The sequence below is a fragment of the Ptychodera flava genome, chromosome 19, assembly GCF_041260155.1.
Source record: "Ptychodera flava strain L36383 chromosome 19, AS_Pfla_20210202, whole genome shotgun sequence".
Lineage (NCBI taxonomy): Eukaryota > Metazoa > Hemichordata > Enteropneusta > Ptychoderidae > Ptychodera > Ptychodera flava.
In genome coordinates, this window is record NC_091946.1 from 26,654,905 (window position 1) to 26,669,311 (window position 14,407).

The window sequence follows — 14,407 nt, forward strand, 5'->3', positions numbered from 1 at the left end:
AACTTTTTGGCTACACAGATCTATTTTTTATTAATGAAGCAAACATTCACAGAGTACTACGGGCCAGTAGTCCCATAATCACCGTGATCTACAAAGGCAAGTGAAACAGTGCAGCGTTGGTGTAAACTGACTAATTACCTTAGCATGCTCCATCCTGGCATGACATTAGCGTTTGAATAATGTTGAATTTGGGAAACTACGCTCTTGTCACAGAACACAGCAAAATGGTGGTTGTGGAAACCACAAAAGGTCTTCGTTTTTTTGTGATCCAAAATTTTGCATTCTCATTACGTTGGTAGGACTGAAACGAGAGAAATGCCATGTGAACGTCGCCATGGTAAATCAAGGAAAAGTCAAGGAAGTTTCTTTGCTGAGTGTAAGAGGAAACTTACCCGCTAAACAGTTCGCTCCTGTAAATGTCCTTAAATGACGTGGAGGATTGTTAAAGTGCAACATTGGAGCTAAACAAATTCTCATTGGGGAAAGACCCATCGCCATGCCTTGGTAACCAAGGTAATTACCGTAGCAACAAATGAACGTCATAGACCAACGCACAGATAGTGGTTGAAGGACTTCTTTCGGCATTGGTTAAAAATAAGTAATTCTGCCGTTTCTCAATACAAGTTTTGAAACCACGGACCTTTGTCGTGTACACATCACGAACGCAATGACTAACGGATGAAATTTTCACTTTGCTTTGCATTCCGAAGTTCTCAACTCAGCTTTTTTCCCCTGAAATTCGTGCTTGTGCTGCCTTTATTGTGTTTCTGAGATAATGCCATTATGTAGCTATTATGAACATGAAGCAAACCCATGAGTAAAGATTCAATACAGCCCACGGACCGAGGCAGGATGTCGCACCGGTTATTACTCAAGAAGGTCACTCGGTCCAATTAGCCGTACGGATATGTATATATATCATCGTCCCTTTTGGCAAAAATTTTCTCGCGAAATGCAACCTATATATTCTTTCAGATAATTGCCAAGAACAGAGTCTGCTTTACTTGGCTTCAATTTACATTTATTCTAGTTTTATCGGACTAAAATGGGTTCGACTTGTAATTCGTCGTCATACCAGATCTCGCATCTGGTTGACTGTCACGTTCTTTCAGGCACGTTACCCCAACATGTGTGGTTACGGTAGTTTGTATGAAAGTAGACCTAAAGGGAAAGAGAATGCTTCTGATCATAGTTTGAAGCCAAAATGATGTCGTGATTTTGTGCCTCACGTCATGCATTCATGTACATCTAGTTCATTTTATGACAGGTACCCGAGAGAATGTCACCTCGTAGGTTAAAGAGAAAATCTCGCACAGTGAAACCTCCCCTCCCCCCCAAAAAAAACCAGCACATAGTCAAGATTCCGTCGCAATATGATATTTTAGAAAGATTTAAACATTTGCAGTATAATATTTCTTAGAGTCTCATTTCAAATAAGGAAAGTGAAAAAAGTAAATTCGGGGCTCCGAGCTTTGGATGGTAGCGGGCGCCCTCAGTGGTTCAGTATCGGTAATACCGGTGCGCCGATTCAGGAATCGACAAGGCTCGCTAACTGTATCGTACCTCTGGCATTTTCCTAGCCATCAAACCTTCGGGTTTTGAGATGAAATCGGAGAAGACTTGCCGCCTTATCATGTCGCTTTACTGAAACGATATCCGATGATGACTGGCAGGACTTAGAATTCTTAACAAACGTCTGATCTTTATTATAATGATCCTGTACATGTCGCTCACATTGTGACTTGTCAACTACCGTAATATAGACCCTTAGTTCCATTTTATTCAGACATTGAGCAGTTCAAGTTGAAGTTTAAGGACCTCCCAACTTTTGTTTAAAATCATTTGTTACTGAGATTTACGAGATTTACCCATTAATATACCCGGCATACCATATCTGCAGAACGACTAACCCATTTCACGTGTTTTTATGAAATAAATCGAAATTGCGAAAATAACCATTGGACGAGGAAATAACAGAAATTCAAGAAATCGATAGCCATGAAAAATTAGATTGCCATTATTGTTTGTTCAATCTGTCAGTGGGACTATGAATTTTGTTGTTATGTATTCCTGTATTTTATTTTAGAATGAAACAAAATACTGTATGTCAATTTTCATTCATCCTTCCATGACGTCATCGATAATGGTCCATGAACTCAACTATTCCTTGTCGACCATTTTAAGATTTTCAGTATTCACAGGACGGCATTGTAAAGGTTATCACCTCAACAATAATGAGTTAGTGTTCCTTGCCTTTTCTGGATTAATTGTATATTTTCGACCCTGATGTTTGAATTTCGGTGAAAGAAAAACAATATTTACTCAATCATTCGAACAAACTTAACGATTTCTCCTAATGAATTGCAATTGTGAAAAGATACTGAGCAGAAAAGTAGTGCGCCCTTTACGACCAAACTGACTGATCTTTCGACGTTGACTCTATGAAAAATGTGTGACCTGACGTTCAACGTTTCCTGCCAGCGGTTCGACCATTTGGTTCCACACACCAAACAACGCCGTGCATGCGCAATGCGAACTGTTCCGCCAAGTTTACTTGACAACCATCCGGTGATCGCTATGAATTCTGGGATGTGCGACTCCTTCTCTGCAAGGTATACGTGATTCTTGGCTCAGCTGAAGGACAAGTCGAGTAGAGCTTACCCTTTCAAGGTTTTGTCGCTCAGCGTTACAGAGAGCTTCAGATCTTCATAAAATTCAACAATGCTGAAACACAGGCTTCTTGAAGAGTTTCAAGACCTAGATCTAGAACGTAAGTGTTCTTTGTTTTGTCAACCTAAAATTGTTTTCCTTTATTTGAAAATATTCTGTCGCTTACTTTGGAGAGCGCCATGTTGTTATTGCATAGATGATTTAGTTAGTCCGTTTATTTATTTATCGATATCGAAGAATTTGGTAATTCGATTATAATATCGAAAATATTTAGTTTGAATATACCGTGCTCAAATCTAGTTTCTCTACATTAATGGTAGATTCGACCACAAATAATTTGTTCACACAATGTAAAGGCGACAGTTAATTGCCTAGCGTTGAATCAAACGCGTTGAACATTTCACATTCCTTATTTAGACTTAGATGAATAAATATTTTCTCTTTTGTTTCAGTCTACCTTCTGAAAAGCTACACTCGGAAAAATTTCAAAATGAGACTCGAGTTGGAATTTTTGGTTTAATGTTAATGATTTACTTTTAAACAGTTAGCGAACAAAAATAAAACCCGGAGTTTGACTGTGAAAAATTAGCGGGAAATGAAGCCAATATAAATGAGATATTAAACACATTGACAAATCATTAATGAGAATAACTGATTGCCGTATCTTTTAACAGCTATATGTCGTTTTTTTTTCGGAATTTTTATCTGTTTTGCTTGACTTGTTCGAAACATTTATCGTCTTCACTCCAACATTGCGTGTTCAGTTTACACCATTGTCTGGCGATTATTTCATGATAGGACGGATTGTATCGGTGCAATCTTCTTTGCCATTCAGTTTTCTGTCAATAAAAGATGTCGGTCAAAGTTCACGAGGTGAGCGCTTCGATATTACCGTGCTCTTGGCGGCAGTTTGTTTTAAGTAAAGTCATACTGTGGATGACAGATACCAAGCTAACCTAAGGTCAGACACAAGCGAGTTGATCGAGAAATAGCTCACAGATATGCCTAAAACTGAGATCAGATTCACTGGTTATGTAGCGACAAACAAATCTTGAGAGTGATAACAGCCGTGAAATAAGTGTCGAATATTACCTTTTACCGTGAACTTAGATGTTGCGGTCAGAATATATGGAAACGAGGATACGAATATGGACTCTTACGCTAATTTAAGAAATTTAAACAAAAGAGCGCATGCGGACTGGCAGTCAAAAACTGATCGCATTATTAATGTACCTTGAAAAGACTGCAATGCTATAAGTAGTAAAGGGACAAGAACAAGATTGTTGTCATGGAAGTGAGACGAGCGTACATTGGGAGAGCCATAATTTGAAAGAGCTCGATATTCAAGTTACACTCTTGTTGTGCAAATATCTGTAGTTATTTATGACAGATAATTACGTCAGAAAAACGTCACTTCGAAAAGAAGATTTTCACTATAGCCGTAACGTGACATACATAAAAAAGAAAAACAATACCCACAAAAACCAAACAACCTGTGGATTATTAGAATCGATTACGAAGACGAGTAGGAACATGCTATTACAAGATAGGTAATCTTGTTAATGAAAATTCCAGTGTATTTGTCTTTTTGTAAAGCTTTAAAGCTGTTGGTGTATTGCATATAGTGAGTTTTGCATTGAATTAAGAGGAACCAATTTTAACGCAGCAATTATAGAGAAAACTCATGAAGTCTGACGTTTTGTTAACGGTAGTGACCTCATTGCTTGTAACTACTTGTATAATAATCAACCTGATCTTGATTATCATACGCCCCAAATAGTTCGGTTACCCGGATCAACAAATGACGGGTGTGAAAAATGTAGGAAAATTTTTAAGCGTACCTGCTATAGCCAATTCCTCTTAATTGCTCTCTAGTCTTAATAAAACAAATCACAATTAAAAAAAACCCCAAAAACCCCAAAAAACAAAACAAAAAACAAACAAAAAAAACCCCAAACCATCCCACAGTTTTTAGTCTTATGAAATACTCAGATATTAACCAAACAGCTGCTGTGCCCGAGTCTGAACTTCGATCTTGGGCGCGGTTAACTTGTTCAGTGGACTCATGCAAGTTCGTTGACACTTTTATCATATTACGGCACGACTTACACGTATATATTCGACAATCCATGCATGAAATATTTCAAGCGACTCCTTTAAGGTAGAATGCGCCTCGAAATTGAAAGACTTTTGCGCAAACTTACCTCAAGGAATCTTTCAACCATTCACTTTCAAAATCAAGAATAAAAATGCGGGGGTCACCGTGCAAATTTCGGTACCAAAGAAACTAAATTACCCAAGATTTACCGACATTTGGAATTCAAAATGGCCGCCTTCCCTGTGCTAACTCTATGGAAAAATATAAAATTTTCGAATTTCGAAAAACTAAACAGGTTAAAATTTCTATTTCATCAAGAGCTTTAAAATGAACTCCCACAAGTGGTAGATCAGAAAATAATTTTAAAAGTTTCAGAGTTCAAATGTCCCGGAGGCGCGTTCTACCTTAAACCATATTTCAACTGACAATGATCCTCTAATTGCTGTAATAATTATTTTATGACCCCCTGAACGATATAGCTGGCGTCACTGTGACAGGGCTCTGTGGAAGTCGAGTGAGTTGTAAATCAAGTCTCTTTTGTATAAGAGGGCAGTGCTCTAACGTCCCAGTACTGGCATACACAATATATAAAAGCCTGGCAAAGGAAACCCTCCGAGTCGCTTGCTTGCAGAGAGTTAGGATAGAAATACCAAACAAACAAACGTATGACCGCAACAGTTGATCTATCTTTTACGGTTCAGATAACCCGGGGTTATTCATTCAATGACACTGCATCGGTATTAGTATATATATATCAACTAATTCTGTCGCACAAAGTATGGTGATATTAATTAATGGATAGAAAGTAACTCAGGTCTTCGGAATGATGTAAAACAAGTATCTTTTCCTGAAACCAACAACTTTTGACAAAACTGTCTATGATTAGACGTTAAAATGCGTCTTCTGAGACAGCCATTCATCAAAGAAACAATCGTAATGTGCATCATACTTCGATAGCTGTTATGTTCAATGCCAGAAAAAAGCAATTTTGAAGAATCGATGTTTCAGATTTCGATCACGAAATATTTCCAATGCAGTGATTCATTAACCTGTACGGTTTTCCCTTCTGGTTTATGTGCATCCGCAAATTTCGCGCCTTTGTTGAATACAGACAGACAGCCCGATAAAAATTAATCGCAATCCTCTTTGTTGAAACAGTAACTTGTAACTGGAAGTTAGTCAAGATAGCTACTTTCAATATCCAGTGACGCCTAACGACGCACACATCTCTTCCTCCTCGGTACAATTACCAATTAAGTGTCAGACAGTTTCATAAGTTGTATCGAAGAGGTATTGTGAACACAACCAACAATTTCGTAATTTCACTGAAATTTGAGAGACGTGTCTGTTTGTCCACCGCGTGTCTCTGTCTGCTGTCATGGCCGTCCGTCTAGCCCACAAATACTGCCTTATCTTTCTTAACAACACTACCCTGTCCATTTATTTTGCGCCGGTTGAATGAAATGAAGGTTAATGGTTCAAAAAACGTGATATAATAGCGCCTTGGAGGTGTATTTTCAAACAAACAAAGTTTTACCGGTCACTTAAGGTGAAATACGGTGTTGTTTTTACGATTGCAATCGATCGAAAAATGATTAACGTAATTTGTGCTACAGTTTCGGTTTTCGTAGCAGATTGTCCATTACTAATCAATGTGTGGCGTGGCACTTTTGACGTGGTCCAACTAGGTTTTTTCTATGTGCAGTAGTTGAACATGTAATGGCTGAATTTTATATTCGCTTTTAGAGATTTTCCTTATGTATCATGAATACTTTCAATCATGAATTGATATATCGGCTACTCAATCGTCACGATCTTGGTGTATTTGAAATTCATAGGTTTATTATCTAACAATTTTTGCCGCTCTCAAAGACCCCGTTCATGTCTGAGCATCTTACTGCCGCTTACAGCCGTTATCATTGAGTGTTGTGGGGTCATGTAGGGTCACCTTTAACAACTCTACCCATCTTCACCTAATCTTGTTTGAGTCGCACGATGTATTTACCGCAGGCATTCCTCAAACTTTGACCGTTATCTAGATAAGGTTGTGTAGCAAATCTTCCATTGACAGCTTGTGAACACATCAGCGGAGTGCGTTGACACCAGCCAAAGAGATAATCATCAAGCTGTACTGAGACGAGCATTGCTGTAACAAAGCCGATGTTGGACGCCGTTGGATGTTGTTCTGTGGGGTCTTGCTGCTCAGATATACATTTCGGGAACAACTTCAGGTTTTACCAGAATAATACGAGTATCACACATGAGACTGTCAAGTCTTCGTATGTTGTTTCAAAATTAATATTTCCTTTGAATTTTGGGCGTTAAAGAGTGGATTACGATAGAATTTTCCGAGCGAGCAACCTGGATTACCGATAATCAAAATTCTAAAATGACCGCAATTATCTTCATAAATTTAGCGGAATAATAAGAATATCTATTTCTATGAAACAAATAGCGGAACCCTTGATTTTCTCCACAATCATAGAAATAAGTCTACGCAAGTTTTAAACTTGCCGTGAAAGGAAAGGAATTGCATAGCCTAATAATGTTCCTCACTAGTCCGAATTTTCCGCGAGACAAATGGTTACGGCATGACGTCACTAGCATATTTCGCTTCGCGGTCAAGGATCGAAACTGTTCCACGTGCAATGACGTATCTGTTAATTACGGAAAACTGAATAATATTACCAAATGGCCCGCAATGTCTCATAAAAATTAACATATCAGATTCTATTTTAATCACAGACTTATTTTGTGCCACAACTGGAGCTCCGTTATTTAACTATATAAATGTATAATAGGTTACCCAAAACGAGCGAGCATAACACATTAAATCAAATATCAAACTGATTTTTGGAGGAAGCGGTACTCATTCAACCCTTCCTATTTACAACTGCAGTATACGGTTTTCATGTGGATGGAAGGATGTAACACAAAATATATCCCCATTCTGTTGCAACAATTTAGAAGTTGACTAGGTTGTCTTGGTTAATATGGATTGTCAAAAATTTTTTCTATCCTCAATATGCCACGCATGTTCGACATTAACAGCACTGCAAAGAGTTCCAACCGAACTCCACTTTAATGGCCTTGACCTGACATGTTGGATTTTTCGGACATCCACATTATCTGCCTACATGTACAGAGAGATAATGCAGGATTGACCATCTGTGCATGGCGTCTCGTAGTAACAGCCATATGGAGTCACCAACTGTCAGGGTCAGATTTTTGACAAGGCGACTGTCCGATTCTCTTAACTGAAAGTAGAGCCTGGACTCCATTTCCTCATACCATTTCCTCTACTTACACTCGGCAATAGATAAATAGATAAATGAATAAGTAAACAAACACACGAACAAACAAATGAATGAATGAATGAATAAATAATAAAAATAAATGAATAAATAAATGAGAGCTCTACACTATAAATAATAAATAAGTATATAAATAAATAAATAAATAAATAAATGAATTGACTTAATCTGAAAATTAAATTGATTAACTTGATGAAATCTTCAAATCAGAACACTGCGTAATTTTTCCAGCCAAAGTTGTTGTACAACATTTTACCAGTTTTTGCAAATTTTTCTGTAATATTTGTGGATAATTTTGGACCAAATAGACATCATATTTTATTTGCTACAGTTTTTAATCAAAATTTTGGCAAAATCTAAAAAAAATTACTAGAGTATATTTTATAGAGGTGAAAAAAAAGTTTTGGCGCTCTAAGTGTTAACATCACCGAGGAAACAGAGCAAGGGATTGACGGAGTGTGGTTTCACACACATCTCAAATATGTTGAAATATGTATCAGTATGCCTTTTGCAAGGTTTTTTCATGTTTCTCATTTCCAATCAACGACATGTAAGCACAGTGATATGGAATTCCATTGAAGACCACTAATAGCTTCATTAACCGACAATAAATATTGAATTTCAATTCAAAACTTTCACTGTCAAACAATTCGTGATTAAATTGCAGCTTGCAATATCAAGGTAGCACGCTCCCCAAAACTGTAGGATTTAAATGTCTGCCAAAACTTGTCTTAAAGAAATTTTCGATCATTCTCTTTCAAAATAAAGAATAAAAATCGGGGGTCACCATGCGAATTTTGGCGCTAGAAAGACAAATAATCTAAGATTTACCGACACTTCAAAGTCAAAATGGCCAACATTCCCGTATTTTCGGTTTTTACAAAAGCAAGCCCGCAGAAACTTCATATACCCAAACAGCTTCAAAATGAAACCCAACAATGGGTAGACCAAAAGATTACTATGTAAGTTTGAGAGTCCAAATATCTGTCTCCGAGGCGTATTCTACCTCCAACTTGATATGACAGGAAGATGTGCATTTCCGAAGCACTACAATTTTCTGAGACAATTAGGCCTCTGCACTTTATTTTGAAATTTATCGCGAAATCCATAGTTTCAATGGGAAGAACCAGCGGTTGTACGATATTGAGAAGTTGATGCACTTACTTCCTCACTCACGGCCTGTTTTTCTGTCTCTCTCTTGTCTGTCTCTCTGTCTGTTTCTTCCTCTCCCGCTCTCCCTCCCTCCCCTGTCTCTGTCTGTCTGTTTCTGTCTGTCTGTCTGTCTATCTGTCTGCCTCTGTCTGTCCCTGTGTCTCTGTCTGTCTGACTCTGTCTGTCTGTCTGTCTGCCTGCCTGCCTGTCTGTTTGTCTGTCTGTCTGTCTGTCTGTCTGTCTGTCTGTCTGTCTGTCTCTGTCTCTGTCTCTCTGTCCCTGTCTCTCTGTCTCTCTCTCTCATATCAACAGCAATAGAGTACACTGTGTCCGTCAAGACAAGTAAAAAAGTCGGCGCTGGAACAAACGCCGACGTATACATCACAATCTATGGCCAGCGAGGCGATACTGGACAATGGGATTTGAACAAAGACAACTACCAAGACAGCTTAAGAATGTTTGAACGTGGAAATGTGAGTTACTTTGGAAATTTTTGAAACTAAATTCGATATTTTGAAATTTAATCTTGGTATTCAGTGGCTAGATGTAGTCGTTTGCTGTTCGTGTCGCAGCCGTCAGTCGTTAGGACGCTTCATGATTAGGCGGTCAAAGGTTAAATGAACTTTGCTGGCTGTTGTAAAATTGGCTCAACACCAATGAGAGACAATGTATTCTCTTTTCTTTTATTTCTAGACCGATCATTTCACAGTAGAATCTGTGCCTCTAGGAGATCTATCCAAGGTAGTGATCGGGCATGACGGAAGCGGCGTTGGTAAGTGTCGGACCGGACTTTTGGTCCGCTATGAATATTGGATATGCCCCGTGATGACTATAATAGTTATCGTCAGGTTGGTCAGAACATTTCGCAGAAAGATAATTTGCTAAAAGCAAATAATAAAGAACACAGTTTGTCATTGTTGTTCAGCTTTATTGATTTTTATGTGAAGCTTTCTGAGGTGCCGCCAACGAAGCTGTTCGTACCAATAGTTGTTCGTGTCCAGTTTTTCAGCGGGCGGGAAAATGTAAAAACTAATCAGAGGGCGGGAGAAAAAAAATCGATATTTACTGTGTGCGGGGAAGAAATTTCGTTTATTTCAGTGGGCGAGGAGAAAATTTTTGACAGTGGGTACCGGAAAATACTTAGAGGGATCGGAGGGGAATGCCGTGGTTGATAGAACTTGAGGGGAGATTAAGCGCCTATCTTACAAGGGGCAATTTTCCATGGTATACTGCTCGTACGGTTTTGCGTTGATCTAGGTTGCCTAATGGACTAGTGGGCAATTGGGAATTTCAGTAGTAGGGAGAGGGCAGTGGGGACCTTGCATTGTTGTGGGGAGTGGGAAGCGGTCAGACCATAGATACTGGAGGGTAGTGGGCATCAATATGCAGTGGGAGGACATATTTTCCGGACATGCCAGTGGGAGGGCAGTTACGAACAGCTCTACTTTTCCCCCTCCAAATTTTAGATCAAGGTCAAAAATGAGTAAAATCGGTATATCAGCCTTCAAAACATGTTTTGTGATGATTTGCGAAATTGATGAAATTTATCAGTTGGTGGCACCTGCGCTAGAACTTACTCACCCCCAGTTTTCTGAAAATTTCATAGTCATCTTACTCTTACAGGTGACGGTTGGCATTTAAACAGGGTCAAAATCACCGATCCGTCGACAGAAAAGGTCTATTACTTCCATTGTGATAGGTGAGTGGCAGGGTGAACTTTTCTCGAACTGACCACTTGAGAATCTTATCTCCTCGTAAACTAGTAGAATTGCAGTCATAAAAACTTTATAACGTTCGTATGATGCGATGATTGACACATGCATAAAACCATAAAACAACCAGGTCAACGTACTTATATATACATTAAATAAACTAAACTAAAATCAAATCAAATTAAATTAGAATACATTATCTGTACCATGTTACTTATTTACAGCAACCTAAAGGTCCTTTGCATTATCTCGGTCATTATTTTATAATAATGTTCGAAATTTTAACAATGGGTGTCACTGTTGAAGACTTTTCGGTCAGAAAATTTATTTGATAAATAGTTTTTTTTTCAGCTGTTGTACTATTTGTCGAACGTTTTGCCAACACGTTTTGGCAACCAGTAAACTGTGATATGTAACACAATCTGCTGTGAAACTTCATTTGCGTTCAAGGTCTAAACTAACAGCGTGTCCTTCTGCGGACTGCGTAACGCTTGAAAGTCATAATGACGTCATAATGACGTAGCAAAGGTCAGTGGATAAAGTAGGTCGGTGCATGTAACGGGAACTCAGAGGAGGTCAAAAGCTTGGGCTACTTGGGCTACTTAAAGATTAATAAAAGCTCGTTTGCCTAAACTTCCGTACTCCCATAATCATTTTCTTCTTGACAATTTTAATCGACGCAAATACAGTTGGGCAAGCTGGGAGGATCTCTCCGATTCAGGCACATTTCAAGCATTGAATATTTTAAATATATTTTATTTGATACACGAAAGTGACAACATTTTGTTTCTTTTATTTCCGTCTTAAGATGGCTAGATGCCGGAGAAGATGACGGCCTGACTGAAAGAGAACTGGAAGTTCAAGATGAAGGAGAAGACAGTGGTGATGATGATTAGCCAGGAACCATGTAACGCAGTGTGTTGTCTGAACCTGCACTTGATGTAGAAAATGCAATAGTGTCGCAATTTCACAGAGAAACGTGTAATTTATTAGAAGGTTATCTACTGAAATATTGGGTATAAATGTTATTGGCGATAGAAAAAATCAATACAAATACTCACTACACCAATTATTTGAAGCAGAGCAATACTCGTAGCAGTGCCTGCAGCAGGCTGGTCTTTAGTGCAATTAGCCCTCTTGCTGTTTGATGAAACGCCCATCGTGATTCGCCGACAGCGACAACGTTCAGCACGAAAACGATTTAAGTGCAAATCACAACACTTGCGTAGTTTTTCTATGTTTTACCGACTTGATCAATCGATGAATAGTTTTAGTGTCGTCTACTTTCGTGGATTTTGCATCGCAAGCGTGAACTTTTCTCAAAGTGTGTTGCGTTCAACAATATGGATGTTCCACTCAATTCCAAAGCCAACATGAAATTGTTACTTCCCGACATTGCTCGGTAATGTGACCTTATTCGGGGAGATTGTAAAATGCACTCGATAGAAATAAATGCAATAAAACACCATTTTTCTAGTAAGTTATATAATGTCACCATTCTGTCTTAAATGTCAGACGACACAGCGCTACTACCTAAAAAGCTGTTCGACAGGCAGAACCCAACGAAAAGGATGAGTATAGACTGATCTGAAATCAAATTTAACACTCTCAGTAATATCCTTAGATATTATTATACACAAATATGTATGTTGGGTTCATTGACCTGTTTATGCTTATTGATGTTACCCAAGGCAGTTTGTGATCATCGTAATTGGAACTGACGTTCCACAATGCATAAAGCCTGCCATGGTTACTTGTACAGCTTAGACGAAGTGATGTCATTTACAACTGTTTTCATTTTACCAAGTCTCTCTGTTTACATGCGGTTACACTCAGTCTGTTACTGATTGAAGTTTGGTAAAATGCAAGCTCCCCATCCACACTTTGGCATATCTGTTTTCTATTCCCAATACTTTGTGCAACTACTTTCTTATCTTGTCCGGCTCGCTGCAGTGTCTTTACCTCTCTCGGTGTCTTATCTTTCTCCCTCTCCCTGTTAGTGAATTACTTATCTAAAGTCGCCTAATTAAGGTTACGCGCCTCGAAAGCGAAAGACTATAAACTTTTGCTCAAACTTTTCTAAATGACACTTTCAACCATTCCTTCACCAATACAAATCAAGAATAAAAATCAGGGATCTCCGTGCAAAGTTTGGTAAAGTTTGGAAACGAATCACCTATTACTAACACTTACCGATATTTGAATGACCGCCATCTCTGTGTCAACTCTGATGGAAAAATAAAATTTTCGATTTTCGGGAAACCAAGACAGTGAAATGTTTTCTTACTGTAAGAGCAGTTAAATGAGCCCCAACAAGTGGTAGATCATGAAAGAGTTGTAAAAATATGAGAGTCAGAATATCTGTCCCTGGGGCGCACTCTACCTTAATGTTATACAGTCACCTGTAATCTAAATATGCCCATATATGGTCAAAGGGGCGTTCCTTGGCATTCAAAATGCCCATGTGAGGGCGCTGTTTTTAAAAAGCGGCCACCCGCTTAAAATCTGTGATTGGTCAAATTTTTCTTTCCATGGTAACTGTGGCAAAATTGGAACAGGTGACAGTATACCTTTAATGTTTCTTGCGCTTTTGATAGATTGTTGTGCAGATTAACAGGATTGTGATCATTCAGACTCAGAGACAACTGCAAGGCTTTAAAACAAGAACGAAATTTGTACATTATCCTTTCCTTGATTTCGTTTTCCTTGTCTTGCATTTACTTACAGTTCTGAGAAACCGATAGCTAGATGTCAATTTCAACATTTTCTTCTGTAATCACAAATACAACTCAAATGTTTTTCACACCATTTAATTGTCCGAAAATAGATACAACAATGTTAAGATGTCACGCTGATCGTAAGCATACTAATACAAATGACATTAGTCAGTAATATGACAGTTTTTACGATTTTAAGCCTGTCCCCATGGCATTGCCGCTACTCCGCCTGATCCTCTACAGCCGCCATCATCTCTGCTCCCTCCTCCTCCCCCTCCTCCTAGTCCTCCACATGATCATCATTAACAACAACAAGAACAACAATAACAACAATAACAAATAGCAGCAACGACGGCGACAATGATGACGACAACAACCGTTACGGAAGTAGCACCAGCAGTGACGTCAGCAACTTAATCACCTTAATCACATCATCACTGTCGTGGTGGTGGTCATCACCGTTATCGCCAAGATGAAGAGGAAAAGCTTCAAGGGAAAACATTGCCCTTATCAACTGACTTCATATATTTAGAAGATGAAAACACCTCACACTCTCCGAATTTTGAGATAATAAGGCAATGACGTCACTCATAACCCGAAAGAAAAACACGCGGAAGATTTTTTCCTGTATGCCTGAACTATTTTCGAAGATTTCTCCGGACCCCAAACGCATGATGACAAACAAAGTGAATTACGCGAGTATAATCAGATGGTGTTTGTCGAGAGCTTCGTCTCGCCAGTTGA

The 14,407-nt window shown here is 38.6% G+C and overlaps 1 protein-coding gene across 1 annotated transcript; it reads left to right on the forward strand.

Moving 5' to 3' along the window:
- The first annotated feature begins 2,552 nt into the window (after positions 1–2,552).
- LOC139119097 (lipoxygenase homology domain-containing protein 1-like) lies at positions 2,553–12,414 on the forward strand. The gene is made up of 5 exons (XM_070682733.1): positions 2,553–2,770; positions 9,547–9,707; positions 9,928–10,006; positions 10,858–10,933; positions 11,755–12,414. The coding sequence occupies exons 1-5, from the start codon at positions 2,722–2,724 to the stop codon at positions 11,840–11,842; spliced, it is 453 nt and encodes a 150-aa protein (XP_070538834.1). The 5' UTR covers positions 2,553–2,721; the 3' UTR covers positions 11,843–12,414.
- The last annotated feature ends 1,993 nt before the right edge of the window (positions 12,415–14,407 follow it).